The 18,117-nt window shown below is 38.0% G+C and overlaps 2 protein-coding genes across 4 annotated transcripts in view; one reads left to right on the top strand and one right to left on the bottom strand.

Annotated features, from left to right (window-relative positions):
* The first annotated feature begins 770 nt into the window (after window positions 1-770).
* On the top strand, window positions 771-3,845 carry id2b (inhibitor of DNA binding 2b). Its single transcript, XM_081379122.1, has 3 exons — window positions 771-1,355; window positions 1,566-1,614; window positions 2,433-3,845. The coding sequence occupies exons 1-2, from the start codon at window positions 1,017-1,019 to the stop codon at window positions 1,608-1,610; spliced, it is 384 nt and encodes a 127-aa protein (XP_081235248.1). The 5' UTR covers window positions 771-1,016; the 3' UTR covers window positions 1,611-1,614; window positions 2,433-3,845.
* The window catches only part of kidins220b (kinase D-interacting substrate 220b), a 26,749-nt gene continuing 12,062 nt past the window's right edge, over window positions 3,431-18,117 (bottom strand). Inside the window, exons 20-30 of one of the 3 annotated variants that reach the window (XM_081379119.1) lie at window positions 17,632-17,720; window positions 17,163-17,307; window positions 16,044-16,206; window positions 14,809-14,987; window positions 11,077-11,297; window positions 10,091-10,216; window positions 9,244-9,276; window positions 8,096-8,233; window positions 7,913-8,011; window positions 5,259-5,489; window positions 3,431-5,185 (exon numbers count right to left, since the gene is read on the bottom strand). In XM_081379119.1, the coding sequence (XP_081235245.1) occupies window positions 4,043-5,185; window positions 5,259-5,489; window positions 7,913-8,011; window positions 8,096-8,233; window positions 9,244-9,276; window positions 10,091-10,216; window positions 11,077-11,297; window positions 14,809-14,987; window positions 16,044-16,206; window positions 17,163-17,307; window positions 17,632-17,720 (2,567 nt within the window). In that variant the 3' untranslated portion in view covers window positions 3,431-4,042. The remainder of the gene's footprint in view (window positions 5,186-5,258; window positions 5,490-7,912; window positions 8,012-8,095; window positions 8,234-9,243; window positions 9,277-10,090; window positions 10,217-11,076; window positions 11,298-14,808; window positions 14,988-16,043; window positions 16,207-17,162; window positions 17,308-17,631; window positions 17,721-18,117) is intronic. The other 2 variants (XM_081379120.1, XM_081379121.1) reach the window with 2 other exon arrangements.

Raw genomic sequence — 18,117 nt, 5'->3', positions numbered from 1 at the left:
GAGTACAAGCTTGGCGCCAGATAGTCGCGAGGACAGGGGAGCGCGTTCACGAGTGATGGGCAAGGGCACTTCGGTTCATTTCCGGGACTTGGTTCTTGGTTTCTCAAAGAATCGGCTCACAGGAAAACAATTCAGAGGTTCCAATTAGCCTACGTCATGTAATTGCGTCATCAAGTGTTCCATCCAATCCGGTTAATTAATACATTTTATTTCATTAATAAGGTTGTGTATTGTAATTTATTGTGTAGGCTATCTTTCAAATCTATCTTTCAGCTATCATTTCACATAAATGTATTGTTTTTATGTTGTATAAATTATTATATATATTTTTTTGTAATATGGACCATTATTCACGTGTCTGAAATAAAGAATAAATAATTTCAGTTTGTTAATTCATCTCTCGAAAATTCATCTCTCGGAAACATAGGCTAATAGCCTACATTCAAAACAATTGCTTTGTATGGTGTGTGTTGATAAAACTGTAATCTGGTGTGTGATTTTTAACCAGTTCGCCTCATGATTCCTGGTTAACCCCATATGACTTATTAGTTCACAAATCAAAAGCAGTTGTTCGCAAGCTCATAAATATATTTACGCTTGGCTTGTTGAATCAGTGAAGCATCCTGCATTAACTCGTTTGCAAGTCCATGAAATGGCTGGATAAGAGTGGCAACAAAACGTGTGTATCCCTGGCAAAATCAGTACGTTCCTCCAATATAAACATGTGATGTGATGTTGTGCGTCTGCTCTGCGCGCGCACTTGCACAGATACTCTTCAGCACGAGTGAAGAATGCAGAGGATGGAGGAGGAGGCGCTCACGTGCTGCAAATTTGGCCAATGTTGATGCCCCGGTTCACAGAGTGACGTCGTCTCATCGACCAATCCGCTTAATTCTTTATGCCTTATAACAAACCCAGTTCGGTTGCTATATAAACACATTGACAACAAGCTTCCAGCGCAGATCTGCGGGAGAATCGAATGCCCTGAAAAGAATCTTAACATCGGTATATCCACTATGAAGGCAGTCAGTCCGGTGAGGTCCATAAGGAAACCCGCCTTGTATTTTTCGGAGCATAATCTCGGGATCTCGCGGAGCAAGAGCTCCTCGGACGACCCGCTCAGTCTACTGTACAACATGAATGACTGCTACAGCAGGTTGAAGGAGCTCGTGCCGAGTTTACCGCAGAACAAGAGCGTGAGTAAGATGGAGATCTTGCAGCATGTCATAGACTACATTCTGGATCTTCAGATCGCACTGGACCAGAACCCGCAACAGCAGCAGGTCCACGGACAGAGCCCTCCCAAAACGAGCGTCAGATCACTCGGAGCTGATATCAGCATCATCTCCTTCCAGGTAAAGCAAGTTTGTACAAAACATTTCCTGGAGGTAAATAGCAAAGTGATTCATTTTGGTTAAGAAAAAGGAACACATAAAAATAACATCTGAATGACAGCACGCTGCAATCTGTAATTTCCGCATTAATGTTGCTCATTAAAATGCATACACAACTTGAAATGTAACGTGCTCCACTGAAAATCATTGTTTACTTCTGTTAATTAACAGCCCAGTAACCCTCCAACAGATGACCTCTTAACCCTGTCTCGCTGAAATGGTAAGTTGGATGCTCTACTACTCTTTGCTTGAGTAACTGAGTTAAACTTTTTGCACGTTTGTCAGTGTTGCGGTGCACCTGCACATATTTATTATGCCAGTTACACTTTACTTCAAGGTGTCATTCTTAGTGTAATTATATATTTAAGTAGCTTACTGAGTAATATTAACTAACACCTTGCACTTACTATAGGGTTAGGGTAGGATTAGGGTTTCTTGCATGTAATTATGCATAATCTACTGTTGTTATTAGTTACTATGGTAAGTAACAAAGACAATGTTACCATTATGCCTTATGCACTATTTTCAAGCATGATAGCCTCTTTCGTTACAATATTTTGAAATATCAATAAACTTTGATAGCTATCATAATGTACAAGATTAGCTAATCTGTTAAAGTTATGGTTGGTTCGCTCAAAAAAAAAATGTTATCTTTATTGTTTTATACTTTTCTAAACCTTTTTGACCTTATTCTTTGAGGCACAAAAAGTTAGTCAGGACTCCTTTTGTGTCCATAGAAACCAGGGGTTTTAACAGCATGAACGTTGGGACTCTTTAATAATACAATGTTTTCTACGTTATTTTAATGTGTATGTCAGAGGCTCGTGTAGACTGGCTGTATGGGATTGCCCGGTATTTCACTAGTGTTTGGTTAAAGTCCGAGAAAAAAGTCCTGTGGCTTCCTCCCTGGCGCCAGTCTGTCCGGAACTCCGGATCTCTGTCCTTTTGCCTTCTCTAAACACTCCTCTCCCCCCCCCCCCCCCCTCTCTCTCTCTCTCTCTCTCTCTCTCTCACTCTCTCAAACACAATCTTTTGCAGGTGTTTCGGGCATGGAGCAAAAACAGGGGCTTTTTGTGTGTTTTTTTGTCCCGTGTCATTCGCCTGGATTTCGTCTTGAATGACAAAGGACTTCCCTCAAACGGACATAAAAAGTTTCTGGGTTAGTTATATACGGACTTTCATATTCTTTCTTCCAAAGGAAGATTAAAAAAAAGACTGGAGATATTTTAAAGGAACCCCGTAATCAAGCAAGCAATCTCAAAAAGCAGGTTTTTGTTGTTGCTTTTATGTTATCAAGATGAAAACGAGCGCGCATTTTAACTGCTCGAATCCAGTTCGTCAAAGGATGCGAACTCTGTAAAAATGTACTTTTTTTTGTTTCCTCTTTCTGCTGAAAATGTGATGTTTATAATATTACAGAATTTTTTTATAATTACAACGTAAATGGCACTTTTATACTGTATATAGTTAAATGAGAAGTATGAATTCAGTGTCCTTGTCTCAGCTATAGATGCATTGTTTTTGTTGTTTTTCATTTTTGCAAATGCATAAAGCGTATTAACTTATTACCGTTCACTGGCTGTGTGTGACGCTACTCTCTTGTCATTAAGTTTGTAATGTAAAGACTACACGGTTCAGATTATAAGGGTTTTGGAGGGTGGGAAATAAATATGTATACTGTCATTATGAGTCAATGAATAACACATTTTATTTGATTTAAAATGTTTGTCTAGCGGATCTAGGGGCACAGAAAACAATTAGATTGTGTAAGACGAATCTTACCCCGAAAATGTATGCAAAGTCAACCTCTGAGTCATTAAATAATTCACACACTCAAAGGCCACTCACAAGTGTTCAGGGTGTGGGATATAATTGTAATGCATGAACTGGTGCCACCCATCTGTAATTCAGAGTACTAAAATAAGTTTGCTCTTAGCAAATCATCTCGTGGGAACACATTTCTGCAGTGTGTAGCCTTACAGAACAGCAAAATGTTTATTTCAGTACTTTCAAACAAAAACTCAAGAAACATGGTTACTGTCAATGCAGGTTTATTTAATTTCATGTTGAAGACAATCATCACAAAACACGTTTTAGTTTTCAAGACGGCTGCCAATTGTACACTTAACCCTAAGACTAACATCACATGTCATGCAATTTCTACTGACTAATTTATTACTGCAGTCTGACACATGCTCGTCACTGCTTATGTACTACTGTAACAATCACAGCATGCAGGACAACTCAATACAACACTGGATGCTCATATTCATACTTTTAATGGATTTTACACCAAGTTAAGGTAGCTTTATCATGACAAGGTACTATAGTATTTTCCTTTACTGATTATTTTCCTACATATGTGATTCCAAAATGCTTTAGTCATTCAACTGGAGACATCAATATGTGATTAAGCTAATAATACTGTTTGGGAACTATACAGAACAATACAGAATATATAAACAATACAGAACTATATAACAAGGTAGATGATGAGTGGGTGATGGAAAACCACTTCAACTACACTTCACATTACAAAAAGGTCACAATAACCACTGTTACACATCTTTAAGCATTACACCAAACATGCGTTGACACCACAAAACATTAACCAGATAAGACCAGACAGCAATAGATCCAGACGTCACCTACAGGATGCTTTCTCGCTCTTCTCCGAAGGTGACTGTTTCAGAGGACACTTTAAGGATCTCAGGGGGATCTCCAGGGTTAGGTCCCCTCTTCAGATGCACCACACGGATGTTCTCATTTTGGGTAGTGGCGGAGGTGGTGCTGGATCCAGGAGTTATGATCACATCACTTCCAGTGGTCATGGAGGTGGTGTTGGAGCTATCTCTGGGTTGGTGAACGTTGTTTCCTTGTTGGGCGTTTGTGTTGTTGTTGAGGGTGGTGTTGCTGGGTGTACGGTTGAGGTTATAACTTTTGGAGGAAGGCCAGCTCTCTTCAGGGCTGCTGGCCAGAAGACTGCACTGGTCCTCTGAGCAGATGGACATGCGAGCGATCGCTGGGTCTTGGAGGCCACTCAGACTACTCGGCAGGCCTCGCTTTGGGGCCGAGTTCTCCTCGTCTAGCTCAATCAGATTAGCCCTCTCAGACTGTGACAGGTCGGCCTCTTCGTCTTGCAGGGAATGGTTGGGCGAGCTTTCATTGGAGCGGACGCCCGAGTCAGAAGAATCCTTCTTATCTGAAAGGTAATCCTTACCTTTGGATAGAGATCGATCTTCAGCATTGGAGGTATTGGGCTCAGGTTTCTTTCCATCCTTGAGCAGAGGGGCATTGTCTGACTCTTCAGACTCTTCGTCATCACTAGTAAGTTTCTGGTAGCGTAAACCACCGCCAGCCTTCAGCTTCAGATCAGCACCCTGGAAGAGGCTCACCTTCTCTCCAGACGTCTTGCGTCCCAGAAGGGACTTTGATGACCCGTGGTCAACCTTCTCATCCTCTTCTGTTATGGGATCTAAAGTGGCTGTGTCTGGCGAGGCGTAGTCGGTATTATCGGTCGTGGACTTGCTGCTCCCTCGTTTTGAAATGGATTTGCGCGAATCCTGGTCACCCCCATCCTTCTTCTTGTCCTCAGAGATGGATTGCATCATCTGGGTAACAAAAGGTGGCACGGGCTTCTCCATTCCTACCTCAATCTGAGCCATGGAGGCAATGTATTCCTCGTAGGCATTGCGATACTCTGCCTGCTGCTTGTCTGTTAGCTTGCAAATTTCATTGGAGGATTCCTGAGAGTTGAGGCTGGACATGCTAGGTGTACGATGAGTTGTGGCCTACAGAAGACAAGAGATGTTGAAACAAATGGCTTGAAAAAAGGATTGCAAGAACCTGAGAAGAAACGCTTACCATCCATGTAGGGTTGGCTTGTCTAGGAGGCTCCTCCAAACCTACATTACTGAGCTCCTCAAAGCTGAGATTAAAGTTGTACATGGGTGAGGTGTCCGTGTTACCAGTTCCTCCGAGAGCGGATGCTCCCGTGTGCCTGCAAGGTTCCACATGGCCAGCAGTGCTGCTGCCTTGCTCACTTGGAGCCTCCTCATGCAGGATCTGGCTCTCCACAAGACGGAGCTCCAACACCTGCAAAACATCAACTTCATTACACCGGTATCTAGGGCCAGTGTGAGAGTGTATGAGGCCTAATAACTGTACTCAGGGTTTTTCCTGCATAGAGAATTATGAGGCGGCCGCCTCCGTCAAATTTCGTGCCGCCTCCGGCTCTCGACAAAACTCGGACAGACAGTCATGTCAGATACACTTTTTCCACCGTGATGGTTTTGTTGCGGTTACCGCTTGTGTCCATTCTCAAACCGTATAGTGCTGCTGCTGCACGCAGTGCGTGAATAAGTAATAAAACATTCAATTTCCAATTAATCGAGGGTGGATGACAGATAAATAATTTTGTGTTGAGTTTAATAAAGACACAGAACTCTCATCACGGTAAAACGCAATGAACGTGCGTCACTTTACTTTCGTTTTCAACAACGTAATTCTCTTCATGGAAAACCAATCAAGGAAAACACATCAGGAGGACTCGACAATAACGCTTGTCTGGGACCATATACTTTGTCCGGGACACGTGTGTTTTTTTCTTTCTTTCTTTTTTGAAGGGAAAAGTGAGAGAGAATTGTAGCCCATCCGGACAAATGCCCTGATTAAAAAAAAAAAACATTTAATATAAAAATATTCCGAATCACCGAAAACGTGAGGATGATTCTGTTTATTTAATTTAATGTAAGTGGCGATTGATAGCCTATAGTTGATAATAATATAGGCCTACTGTACTGACGGTAACAAAGTTGCGCTGTTGAGGCTCGTGCTGTTATTTATAACATATTATAGTTAAGAAACAATAGCCTTGGCTACACACGACCAGAGAGCCGTTTTCCTGAATGCCATCAAGATTGAAACCCAGACTGATTTCATAATCATAACAGTTCAATAAACAAATAGTTAAAATTAAGTCACTTACATTTGAGACGCAATGACTGTTTTTGTTCTGTTTCAGCAGCGAAAATAGTTCCAAACAAAGATCATAGCAGAACCACCGCGAATCTGACAGCAACACTCAGCCGTGTTTCATTACTGAATGATTCAGCGTTTTGAACGAATCGATTGAATCAAAGATTCAATTACCTATTCATAAACTGCCTCATTCGGAATGAATCAGCCTTTTGAACGAATCGTTTGAATGAATGACTCAATGACTCGCTCATTAAGACGGTCGCCTGCCGCCTCCTACTGGCGGTTTAGTTTTAAACATTTTTAACATTCCTTATTTGTATTTTCAAAAATATTTAAAATAATCTAATTTAATACAGTTATAATTTTTCAATGTAAATTATTTAATTTGATTGGAAACAGCCTAATGTCTTATTATTTTAATTGAATATATTGATCAAATTTAAGAATTTGAAATGAAAGATGGAGCAAACATTTAATAAAATAAAACCTTATAAATGGTACAAAAAATTATTCTGTTTTCAAACAGCGATGTAATGAAACATTGACAATTTAAGTCTGAAGGGAGAAAAGCCTCTGTTTAGGCTATTAAGGAAATGTAATTTTGCCAAAAGAAGAACTTTTATTTTGAATAAATGTTAATTTTTAATTAGCCAACTTCAGTGTGATATGTTACCATATTATCATGCTTAACACTGAGAATTTGAATAATTGTAATGTGATCAGATGCAGATATCTAAATCAAAGAATATGGGTGGTTTGCGGGTGGATTTTTTATTTTTAACAGTGGATTTGGGTGACTCAAAGTGCACCAGATTAATGAATTTATCTTTAAAATGTACAAAAATTTCTTACGGGGGGGCATGCCCCCGGACCCCCCTAGAGGTACCAACCTCCGCCCACAAAAATATGCCGAAAACACATTAGGCTATATGATGATCTATGAAAAATAACATTTAATTACCGTATTATTAAACTACATTATTAGGATTTTACCACCTCCGCCTCATTTTGGGCCAGGAAAAACCCTGACTGTACTGTACTATATCTTAAATTTATTGATCATGCACATGTATTATGTATGCCTCGCAAGCTTAAACGTTTGGTTTTGTCTGAGATTTAGTAGTGAATTCTGCTAGGTAAAATAACTGAACTGGATAACATGGATGAGGTTTTGTTAAATTCGCAAGAATGATGTGTGATTGTCTGGAGCATCAGTAAGAATGGTTTCAAAATGGCAAGCCAATCTGTAATGGTCAGCTATGGGTGCCATCTTTTTCCAGCAAAATGGTTTATGAACTCGTTTCAAGCTATTGCATTTTTTTGTATAAAAAAATAAATGTATGTGTGTTACAAATGTATAATAACAAATAAATATAAAAATAATTGTTAATATTATACATTTAAAATGAGAAATTTTGCATTTATAATAAAAATAAGAAAATTACATTTCTACTTTTTCTGCCAGGGCCAATGAAAATCTTGCCAAGGCATATCTAAATCTGAAGTCCTGTTTATATGAATCAAAGAAAACTACTCACTGTTGTCCTGAAAAGCTGCCAATCTCCAAAATTCATGTTCATCTCTTTCTTCAGCTCGTCAATGTTACATTGAGACAGAACTCGGCCATTTATGTTAGCCTGAGAAATCACAAAATCAGAATGTAGTGCAAAACAAGATATTTTCTTCTCAATGTACACTTTTTCTTCTTCACAAATACACACCTTCTTAATAGTGGCTGTATACTGAGAAAGCAGGTTCTGGTCGATGCCGTCGATAAGTCTGACACGCTCACAGACAACATCTGTGCTCATTGAGCTGAGCAGCATCGATGGGGTGCCTGAGACCACAGAGGCAGAGCCCTGGTACACACACAACACAGAACCATTAGTACCACTCAACTACATCACAACAGTGTGCATATGAAAGATCTCAGAAGCCTTCAGACTGCTACCACAAGAGATAAACCATGCAGATTTTTTAGAAAACAGTTGGAAGGGGTTGCAAAAGGTCTTGAATTAAAATTCAAAGAGAGGGATCAAAAAAGGTACTGCAGAGGAAAGTATGCAATGCATTTTTTATGTATTGCTGCCAGCAGGATTTCAAAGAGGCTAGTGCAAATCTAAAGAGATAGGATAGTAAGAAAAAGTTAGGGATACAAATAGTTGTACTCAGAGTTTGTTAGTGCTGGAGTGTCATATCTACCACCACACTTAGCATTAAGTGTTATGTAGCTTTCAAATAGCTACGTCTAATTATAACAAAACCAAACATTGTGACCTACACTACATGGACTATAAATACAGATCTCTGAAAGTCAGAGTGGCACCTGGGTTCTATACTTTTAAAGTTTTCTGACAGAATACTTGAAAAGTTTAGCATTCAGGCCACGCTTTGTGAGATGATAATTTCAATGGCTTTTGTGTAAATAGCCATCATTGAAACTGCATCATCACAACGGAAAGGGTAAAGAGACACAGATTGGTTTACTTTCATTTTTTATGAGGACAGAAGCTTGGAAAATCTAGAGGGAAAAGTCAAGTGAGAATTCTGGGGAAGGAGAAGATCTCAAGTTTAATGTGACCAACTAAACTGTACATGTTAGCATGTCACATGAGTAAATGAGCACTATGTAATGACAGTATTTTTTAATTGGCATATTGTACTTTGACTTTAAATTAGGGATCTAATCTCAACTTAATTCCTCCTTCCCCACTGAGAGTGTTTAAAGAAATTTGTCCCATAGTGCATGCCGGGGTGTGAGTGTTTAGAGCTCTGGAGAGCATTAGCATGTGTTTTTGCGAAAATGTGTGAGGAGGGGCAGCATTAGCAGAGCAGCAGAACTTAAGCCGAGTCTAAAAGGATTCAGTACCTGCTTCTTTTTCAAAGACGGTACCTTACCCTGCTTGAGGAGAGAGAGGAGAGGAGGGAAGAGACAAAGGAGGTGGAAATCGTGAGGGAACCACATTCATGTTGATGAAAGAAAGATGGAGAGAGCGTTTAAACTGGGAGCAAATTAGTCTTTTTTTTTCAACAGCATGTGGGAACTGGTGGACTGCGAAAGCCTCCGGTGAACATTAAGGCAGCTGGTGCTTGACGTCACTAGTGAAGTGTATATTTAAACACTGGCACATTGCTTCTGTTCTCACACAAATAAAGCGTAAAATGGACTTAATGCCAAACATTAGGTATGAAGCACTTTCTACAAAAAGGGTACAAAATAGGGCCTTAAAACTTGATTTTAAAGTTTTGTCGAGGGTTTGGGTTAGGGTTATAAAACATCAGAATTTAATAGTCTCAAAAATCAAAATTGTCAAAAATATGACAAAATCTCTATTTAAAGGGGGCAGACAAACATTTGATCCATTTAAAATATTTGAAAAAAATCTTTTGCTAACAGTTCTCACAGAAAAAAACATGGGGTTTGCACCATTTGTGCCTCTAACACACTACACTGTAAGAAAAAGCATCAAGTATATCTGGAACATGAAAACAGTAAAAATAAAACGATAATGACACACAAGACAAGAGTGAAGAAGAAACTTTAAATTCATGTTTATAAAAGGAAACACCTGCAGAGCAAAGTGGCACCATTAAACATTAGATGAGATAGAAAAGTATGTCAGCAAGTGAAACCCTAGCAAGAATATCTAACACTAGTGCTATGCTGTTATCTAAAACACAAAGTCTAGCAGCTTTTGTTCATGACTAGTACTTACAGGTCCAATGCTAGGGTCCTTGGGATAGCCAGTTTTAATGAATGGACGTGGAAGAACATGAGGAGGGAAGGAGCTGCCAGCGTATTGCTTGTACGGCAGCTGGTAAAGATGTTGGGGGAAATATGGCTGAGTGACCAAATGTGGAGGAAACAAAAGTTAGGGAATGAAAACTTAACAGAAAATCATAAATAAATACTTGCAGGAATGTTCCAAGTTCAATACAAGGTAAATCAATAAACACCATTTATTGATAATTTCGACTTGCCCTTCCATTTTGAGAACCTTATTGTATCACAATTTTTTCCTTTTCTTTAAGAAAATGTTTTCTATGGTATTTAACATTACGCCACAAATGCTGTCAATTGAGCTTAGCTTTATTGAATCTGAAAGATTCATTTACATGCAAACATGAAAAATAATGAGGTGTCTAACACTCAATCTCTCTCACACAAAAACACACATTCTCTCTAACAGGTACAAATGCTTAAAAAAATAAAGTTCATTAGGTGGAAATGTGCACAAACGTGTAGCCTCATAAACAGTTTTCAGGCTGAACTTAAGGAAACAAGGCTGAACGCAAAACAAAAAAAATATAATGAAGCTAAAATGAAGTAAAACAATAACTGAAACACGAGGACAGGGAGATGATTGAAAAATTGTCTGGGTGGGCATGTGGAAATGTTTGGCACTGAGGCTGGAATACTTTGAGAGGTGTGTGCTCATCCAAGGGACCTCCCTCATCAGTTAAATGAGCCGATGTGCCTGGTAGAGCTCAGCTCCCTGAGGAAAGTTACGTCTAAAACACAGCTGAGTCATCAATCTACACTTGACACTATTTATCCGTTTTAACTGAACCCAATTCACCACAAATGTCCCCCAAAGAGATGACAATAATCTAATGATATGTTAAAACAAAAACACAGTTTCTGATTCAGTTTAACCTGTCAGAAGTTTCTTTTGTGCGTTATTTGTGCAATTACACTCACCCTGTTGTAGAACGGGTGTTGTGGCCCAGCCATGCCGCTGAAATAGGCGCTGTGGGGCTGAGAAGACACACCCGGCAGGTTATACGGGCCGTTGTAGGAGGCAGTAGGGGAACAGGTCGAAGACTGCTGGCTGTAGACTGATATAGGACGGACCTCCTGCAAAGGTAGCGTGGGATAGGTGACACCACCCATGTTCACCTGCTCCCGTGCAGCACGCACATCTGACAAGAGGATACGGAGATAGAAACTGTGAAATACATGCTTTACAACATAGAACGACGGTGGAAAATATAAATATTATATGAACTAGAGATGCACCGATTGATCGGCTGGTGACCGGAATTGGCCGATTTTCACGTGATCGGCCGTAACCGGCGACCGGCCGGTCAGTCTGACAAATGCCGGTCAAATGCACTCGGGCGCGGCATAATTCGCTCCGTGCACAAAATGGCGACCGTTGACGTTTCGAACTTGAGTGTGTGGGCCAGTACTTCCGGTGAAAACTTCCGGTGATCTGACAGCGAGAGCAGGAGACAACAGCGACCGAGTTCCATTACCACAGCGATATTTTTCACATTGAGTGTTTTTAGGATTCAAGGAGGTGACTTGCCTTTCAGAGGGTGACAGCCTCAGCACTTCATTGTTGTGTGCCGTTATGTACAGTTTCGTCACGTTATAACAGAGAAGTCAGTTTTCATGCATTCCCCGTTGACGCTGCGGTACGGGCTGAGTGGATACAGAAGATCCGGAGGGAGGACTTCAACCCGACCAAATTTTTAAATGCATATCATTTTCAGTGTATTTCACCTGTGCGTTTCTATGCTTTCTATTACTGCATTTATTTTGTGCAAGTGAGATGAGTAAAGAAGACCATCTGTTTAATAAATAATTATCTGTCTGGTGTTTATATGCAGCACATACAGTATTGTACTACGTGTAAAATATACACAAACTTACCCATATTAAATTGTTTGTGGTACCTACAGTTAAAAATGTAAAATATGTGATAATAATATATTGATCGAGCAATTGATGTAAGTAAGTAAAAATATATGCGCAGAATTGAGAAAATAGTATTTATGGAGATAAATTGTAGGCAGCCTATCACAGGGCAAACGTGAATGTTCACGGTGCATTTTATGCAAACAACTCTAATCGTAGTTATAACTCTATATTTGGGTCATTGACGAATAAGGTTTTTAAAAGTAAAAAAATAGAATGGAGATATAACTATATTTGAAACCATTTTTTAGTTTACTTAGTTTTTTTTAGTTTAAGATTTTGTGGTTTGTACAATCAATTAACAAAGTTTTTTGTCATTTTTTACAAGATGGAAAAAATGTCACCAAAAAAGTCGTTCGGTTTAACCACTGATTTGAAAGTTAAAAACTGATTTGACATTGATGTTGAGATAGTATATAGTGTGTACCACAGAAGAAATGTTAAAACAAAATATCACTGATCTCATAAATGTAATCATTTATTGGACTACTCTAAACACTGCAACATATAGGAGAGGAGAAGGAGAAAGGGGGAAATGTAAAAAAAAAGCCTTATCTGTTTAATATTTGTATTATTGTAGTTCCTTTAGTTATTAAAAGCAATATTATTCCATTTAAATATTTAATATATCGGTTTTACCGAATGACTTTTTGACACTTCAAAATCTTTAAAATACCTTTATATGTAGTTTAATATAATTAAAACCTTTTTGATTCAGTAAAAGAGATCAAGTTGTACTACCTTACATACTTTGGATGTTATATATTTGTTTTTTTTATTATTATTAAGGCCTTTGGACAAAAAAAATGACCCGTCACGTCATTGACCCATTTACAGTATAGGCATAATTGTTATTGCGTATGCAGCATGAGTCAAATACAATCTTCTGTTCGTGAACAGTTGTATTTCGTTCATTAATCTGACTACTGTTTTTACTTACATCAATTGCTCGATCAATATATTATTATCACAGATTTTACATTTTTAACTGTAGGTACCACAAACAATTTAATATGGGTAAGTTTGTGTATATTTTACACGTAGTACAATACTGTATGTGCTGCATATAAACACCAGACAGATAATTATTTATTAAACTGATGGTCTTAACTCATCTCACTTGCACAAAATAAATGCAGTAATAGAAAGCATAGAAACGCACAGGTGAAATACACTGAAAATGATATGCATTTAAAAATTTGGTCGGGTTGAAGTCCTCCCTCCGGATCTTCTGTATCCACTCAGCCCGTACCGCAGCGTCAACGGGGAATGCATGAAAACTGACTTCTCTGTTATAACGTGACGAAACTGTACATAACGGCACACAACAATGAAGTGCTGAGGCTGTCACCCTCTGAAAGGCAAGTCACCTCCTTGAATCCTAAAAACACTCAATGTGAAAAATATCGCTGTGGTAATGGAACTCGGTCGCTGTTGTCTCCCGCTCTCGCTGTCAGATCACCGGAAGTTTTCACCGGAAGTACTGGCCCACACACTCAAGTTCGAAACGTCAACGGTCGCCATTTTGTGCACGGAGCGAATTAACATCGCGCAACATCAGCATCACACGTGCACACGGAGCACATGTAGAAAACCTCGTGAATTACGTCCGTTCAGACCGCAAGCGCGTATTTTTTTTTCGGCGTGCATGTTAATCAATGAGTGCATTCACAACGGAAGCAGGAGCAGCGCGTGAGCGTCAAGCAGGAGCGTCGCGAGCAGTGAAGCGCGTGTTTCGGCGCCGAGTCTATTTGCTGCACTGCTCGCGCTCAATTAAAGGGAAAGCACACTTTTGATGGAAAATAGCCTAAATAGGGTTTCACAAAAAAGTGCCCAAAATGCACAGAATTTGTGTGTTTTAACAAGAACTGGAGCAGGCTATGTCAGAAAAGAAAACAAAGACTAATATTTATAGAAAATGTACCCTTTAAACTTGTTTTATTATTCAGTTTGTACAAGTGATTGCAATAGGCCTGTGTGTGTGTGCTTTGAGAAATATCTTTATACTGCAAGGCTATATTTATTTTATTTTTTATTTATATAGCCTATTATTTTATTGCCATTCCCTGTTTTCATACAGACGTTTCGTTTGCTAAATATATATATATATATATATATATATATATATATATATATATTGGATATTGAATGTGAAAAGGAAATGGTTCTTCCACAACACTGCACTTTAGATGTGTGGGAACTATGCAAATTGTAAAATGTTCTATTACAGAAAAGATATAAAATAAATATTTGTGTGTGCTGTAAAGTGGTTAGAAAAAATGAAATCGGAATCGGCTAAAATCGGTATCGGCAGGTCAAACTTAATGAAAAATCGGAAATCGGAATCGGCCCAGAAAATTGTAATCGGTGCATCTCTAATATGAACTTTTATTTATTTTCTAAGAGTATTGCCATTTTCACAAACCGGTTACCAAAATTTGGGACGTGATCATTTAAATAAAGTGTACTTTTTTTTTTACATGATTTTTAAAATAACTTTAGTAAATAAACTAAAATTCTTTAATACATATTTTATTAAAATTAAATACATTAAAATTAAGCCAAATTTAGCCTAAAACATTATATTACTGTAATTATTTTATTAAAATGAAATTAAATACTGCATGAGTACATGGTTAAACCTTTATTAAGTAGTAGTTATAGTATTAATAGAGGCCAGCTAATGTAGTTTGGAATCAAATGTGGTTAGTTTTAAAGAAAGATATTTACCTGCAATAATCTCTCTGAGTTTGGGATCTAAATTAACGGTGCAGGGGAGAAAGGTGCGGATGTCTCGAACCGCAAGCACTGGAGTACGGGAAGACAGGAACACCTCAAAGCTACGGACATCCCCATCTATCTCCAACAATGGCTCCACGTCTTTAGTTGTTGGAATATTCTTGGAGATCCTGTCAGGCAGTACGTGAAAGATACAACTTGAGAAACATGAGACAATACTAATATTTGAAGGTTTGTAAAAGTTACTTTAGCATGTGTGGAGCATCCATCACGTTTCCACTAAAACAATGCAGGCCTTGTGAGAATGACTGTTTTATCTGGCAAGGCTCGATGTAATTTATGCCAGGCTATGTTAAAACCAAAGACATGATGGTTTTACTGAAAATGAAAATGATGCTGATATAACTCAGCATTAGCAGCACAATATCTTCGTTTCATTTTGTGTTTCTGGGGCACAAACTGCTTTAAGAGTGGAAGAGTGTGAAGACAGCCAGTATCAACACAATACAGCAATATTACTGATGGTTTGGACGCCAAACCTCTTCATAAAACCACAAACTTCATATGTTTTCACTTAAACAGACCTAAGGGTTTTCAAAAATGCTCTATAAAACCCCTCAAAATGTCAGAATACACCCATGCCGCGAATGCATTTAATTCTCCCTTTATATTTGGGCACAACAAGAACTGCACAGTGATGGTACGCTGTGTGTAAGTAAACATGAGTGCAGTCAGAACATTCCATAATCATTTCATATCCGACAACGACACAAGTCTTACATGAATGGCATCATCTGACTAATCACCATAGGGAAGCCTATCTAATGATCTGGGCCTGCTTTCCTTGGCTTCATCTGACATTCTGTGGCCTCCCATTATTTGTTTCCAGGAAGCTTCCCAAAGGAGACATTTTTCTCTAGGACCCTAATGGGCTAACGAACAAACTACATGCAAAAAAAAAATAAAAAAAATAATCATACATGACAAAAACAAGCATTACATTGCAGTACTCTGATTAAAATACTTTTTTGTACAGATCAGCAACGCTCTCAAGTTGTTGATCTCAAAAGTTGTTGATCTCAATTTTTGTTTTAAAAAGGCATGCATGATGTTTCTGACAATCTGATGGCATTTTGAAAGGGTTACAAAACTACTGTGATAAAGCCTGTGGTGAAAATTAGCATAGCATCACATGATAATTAAAATACTTCTTTAAAAGCCCATACCTTTCATTGATGGTTTTCAGAGTGTTCTGATCTGGGATGCCGTCTGTCTCTTCTAGGTACAGTATGAGCCAGGATGTACGATATGGCCACTGCTCAGTCAGGTTGATCCAGGACGCAAGCCGGTCCCAGCTAAAACTTATCTGATTGGCCCTTAGCAAGCGGCCTAAACAAGAGGAGAGCATTTCATGAGTACTTAATGTTCAGATTTGATGATTTCATATCTAAAAAGTTCCTATTATTAAAAGTTCCATTATAGTGACTACAAAAGTTCAAAAGTTTGGGGTCGGTAAGATTTTAAAAATGTTTTTGAAACAAGTCTCTTATTGGGGTCGTGTAACCAAGACTACATTTATTTGGATCAATACAATAAGATTATGAAATATTATTACAATTTAAAATAACTGTTTTATATTTTAATACATTTAATACAAATTTAATTTATTCCTGTGTTATACTGAATTTTTTCAGCATCATTCCTCCAGTCTTCAGTGTCCCATGATCCATCAGAATTCATTCTAATATGATGTTTTATCATTTTTGTAAAATAATTTTTTCATATTTTTGTGGAAACAGAACAGGATTTTTTTTTTTTTTTACATGATTTTATGATAAATGTAAAGTTCAAAAGAACAGCATTTTTTGTAACATAAATGTCTTTACTGTCACTTTTGATCAATTTAATGCATCATTGCTGAATAAAATTATTTTTTAAAAATCGTCTGACCTTAAACTTATGAACGTTAATGTAATGCTGAAACATCTGTGACTAGTTTTGCCTCTTTAAAGTGACATATTTCAGAGTAAAAAAGATATTCAAAAAGAAAAAAAATAGGCTCAATAAGAAAAAAATAAAATAATTTGGATTGTGAAAGGTGGCCATTACTAACCAGACTAAACAGACTAAAACAAGACCTAAATAGCCATTTGGTTAACATGATCTAATAGCTCAAGTGACGTCTGCAGAAATGGAAAGTTATTTCAGAGCAAGAGCAAGTTACTAAATTTTTATTAAAGATTACACCGAGAATTTATTTTCTTTGTAATAACATGCAATGATAAATAATTTTATAAACATGATCAAATCTGATTTCATGTTGACCTTAAAGCGTGAATGCTGACCTGTGACTGAAACAATGTTGAGCAGTCTCCTCATAGTCTGAGGGCTGATGTCACTGAACCAGTCCTCAGTGACGAGCAGTTTTGTGAGGTCAAAGGACATCTGACGCGTAACTGACCTCTGCATCTGTCGACGGCGATAAGTATCCTGAGGAGAGATCAGCTAGATTTAAATCAATAGCATCAAGGAATACAGGGAAGGAAATGTCAAGGGAAAAATTTGGAAACATTTTGTGATATGACCACATCATATGGTGGAACATTACTCTCATTGGATTAGTCAGACAAACTGCACAAGCGTAGACTATGGGATTGCCAGATAGGATGAACAATTTAATTTGTCTTTGGAGTAAAAGTCATCATACTATTGAAAACATCAGATAAAATTATTATCATATAACTTTGAATCATTTTCATAATCCCTAATTATTATCATATAAGTAGCTCTCTGACAGCATATTTATCAGCTTACCCTGCGGTTAAGTGCAGTTTTACTGCCAAACTTGGTCTGGTCGCCCAGGCTGTTCTGGGACAACTTTCTGTCCAGCTCCTCATGCCAACCTATATCATTAGAAAATGTTAAGAAAATGGCTTTGCGATTGGTTGTGATTTTCGTCATGCATCATTTTACTTTCAACGAGGATAGAAAAACTACTTTGAAAGTACATGTTGGTCAGAACAGGGTTAGAGCAACCATTATTGGTTAGACAATATGTTAGCATAAAACACACAATATATTTGGCATACACTACCGTTCAAAAGTTTGGGAGCAGTAATTTAAATAAAAAAAATATTATTCAGCAAGGATAAAAAGTGAAAGTAAAGACATTTATAACGTTTCAAAAGATTTCTTTAAAATAAATACTGTTCTTTTTAACTTTCTATTCATGAAAAAAATACTTGAATACTAAAATAATATATCATGGTTTCCACAAAAATATTAAGCATCACAACTGTT

The sequence above is a fragment of the Scardinius erythrophthalmus genome (genome assembly GCF_964197995.2).
Source record: "Scardinius erythrophthalmus genome assembly, chromosome: 11".
In the NCBI taxonomy this organism is placed as follows: domain Eukaryota; kingdom Metazoa; phylum Chordata; class Actinopteri; order Cypriniformes; family Leuciscidae; genus Scardinius; species Scardinius erythrophthalmus.
The sequence above is the reverse complement of the archived record's forward strand: the minus strand, read 5'-3'. Positions and strand labels throughout refer to the sequence as shown.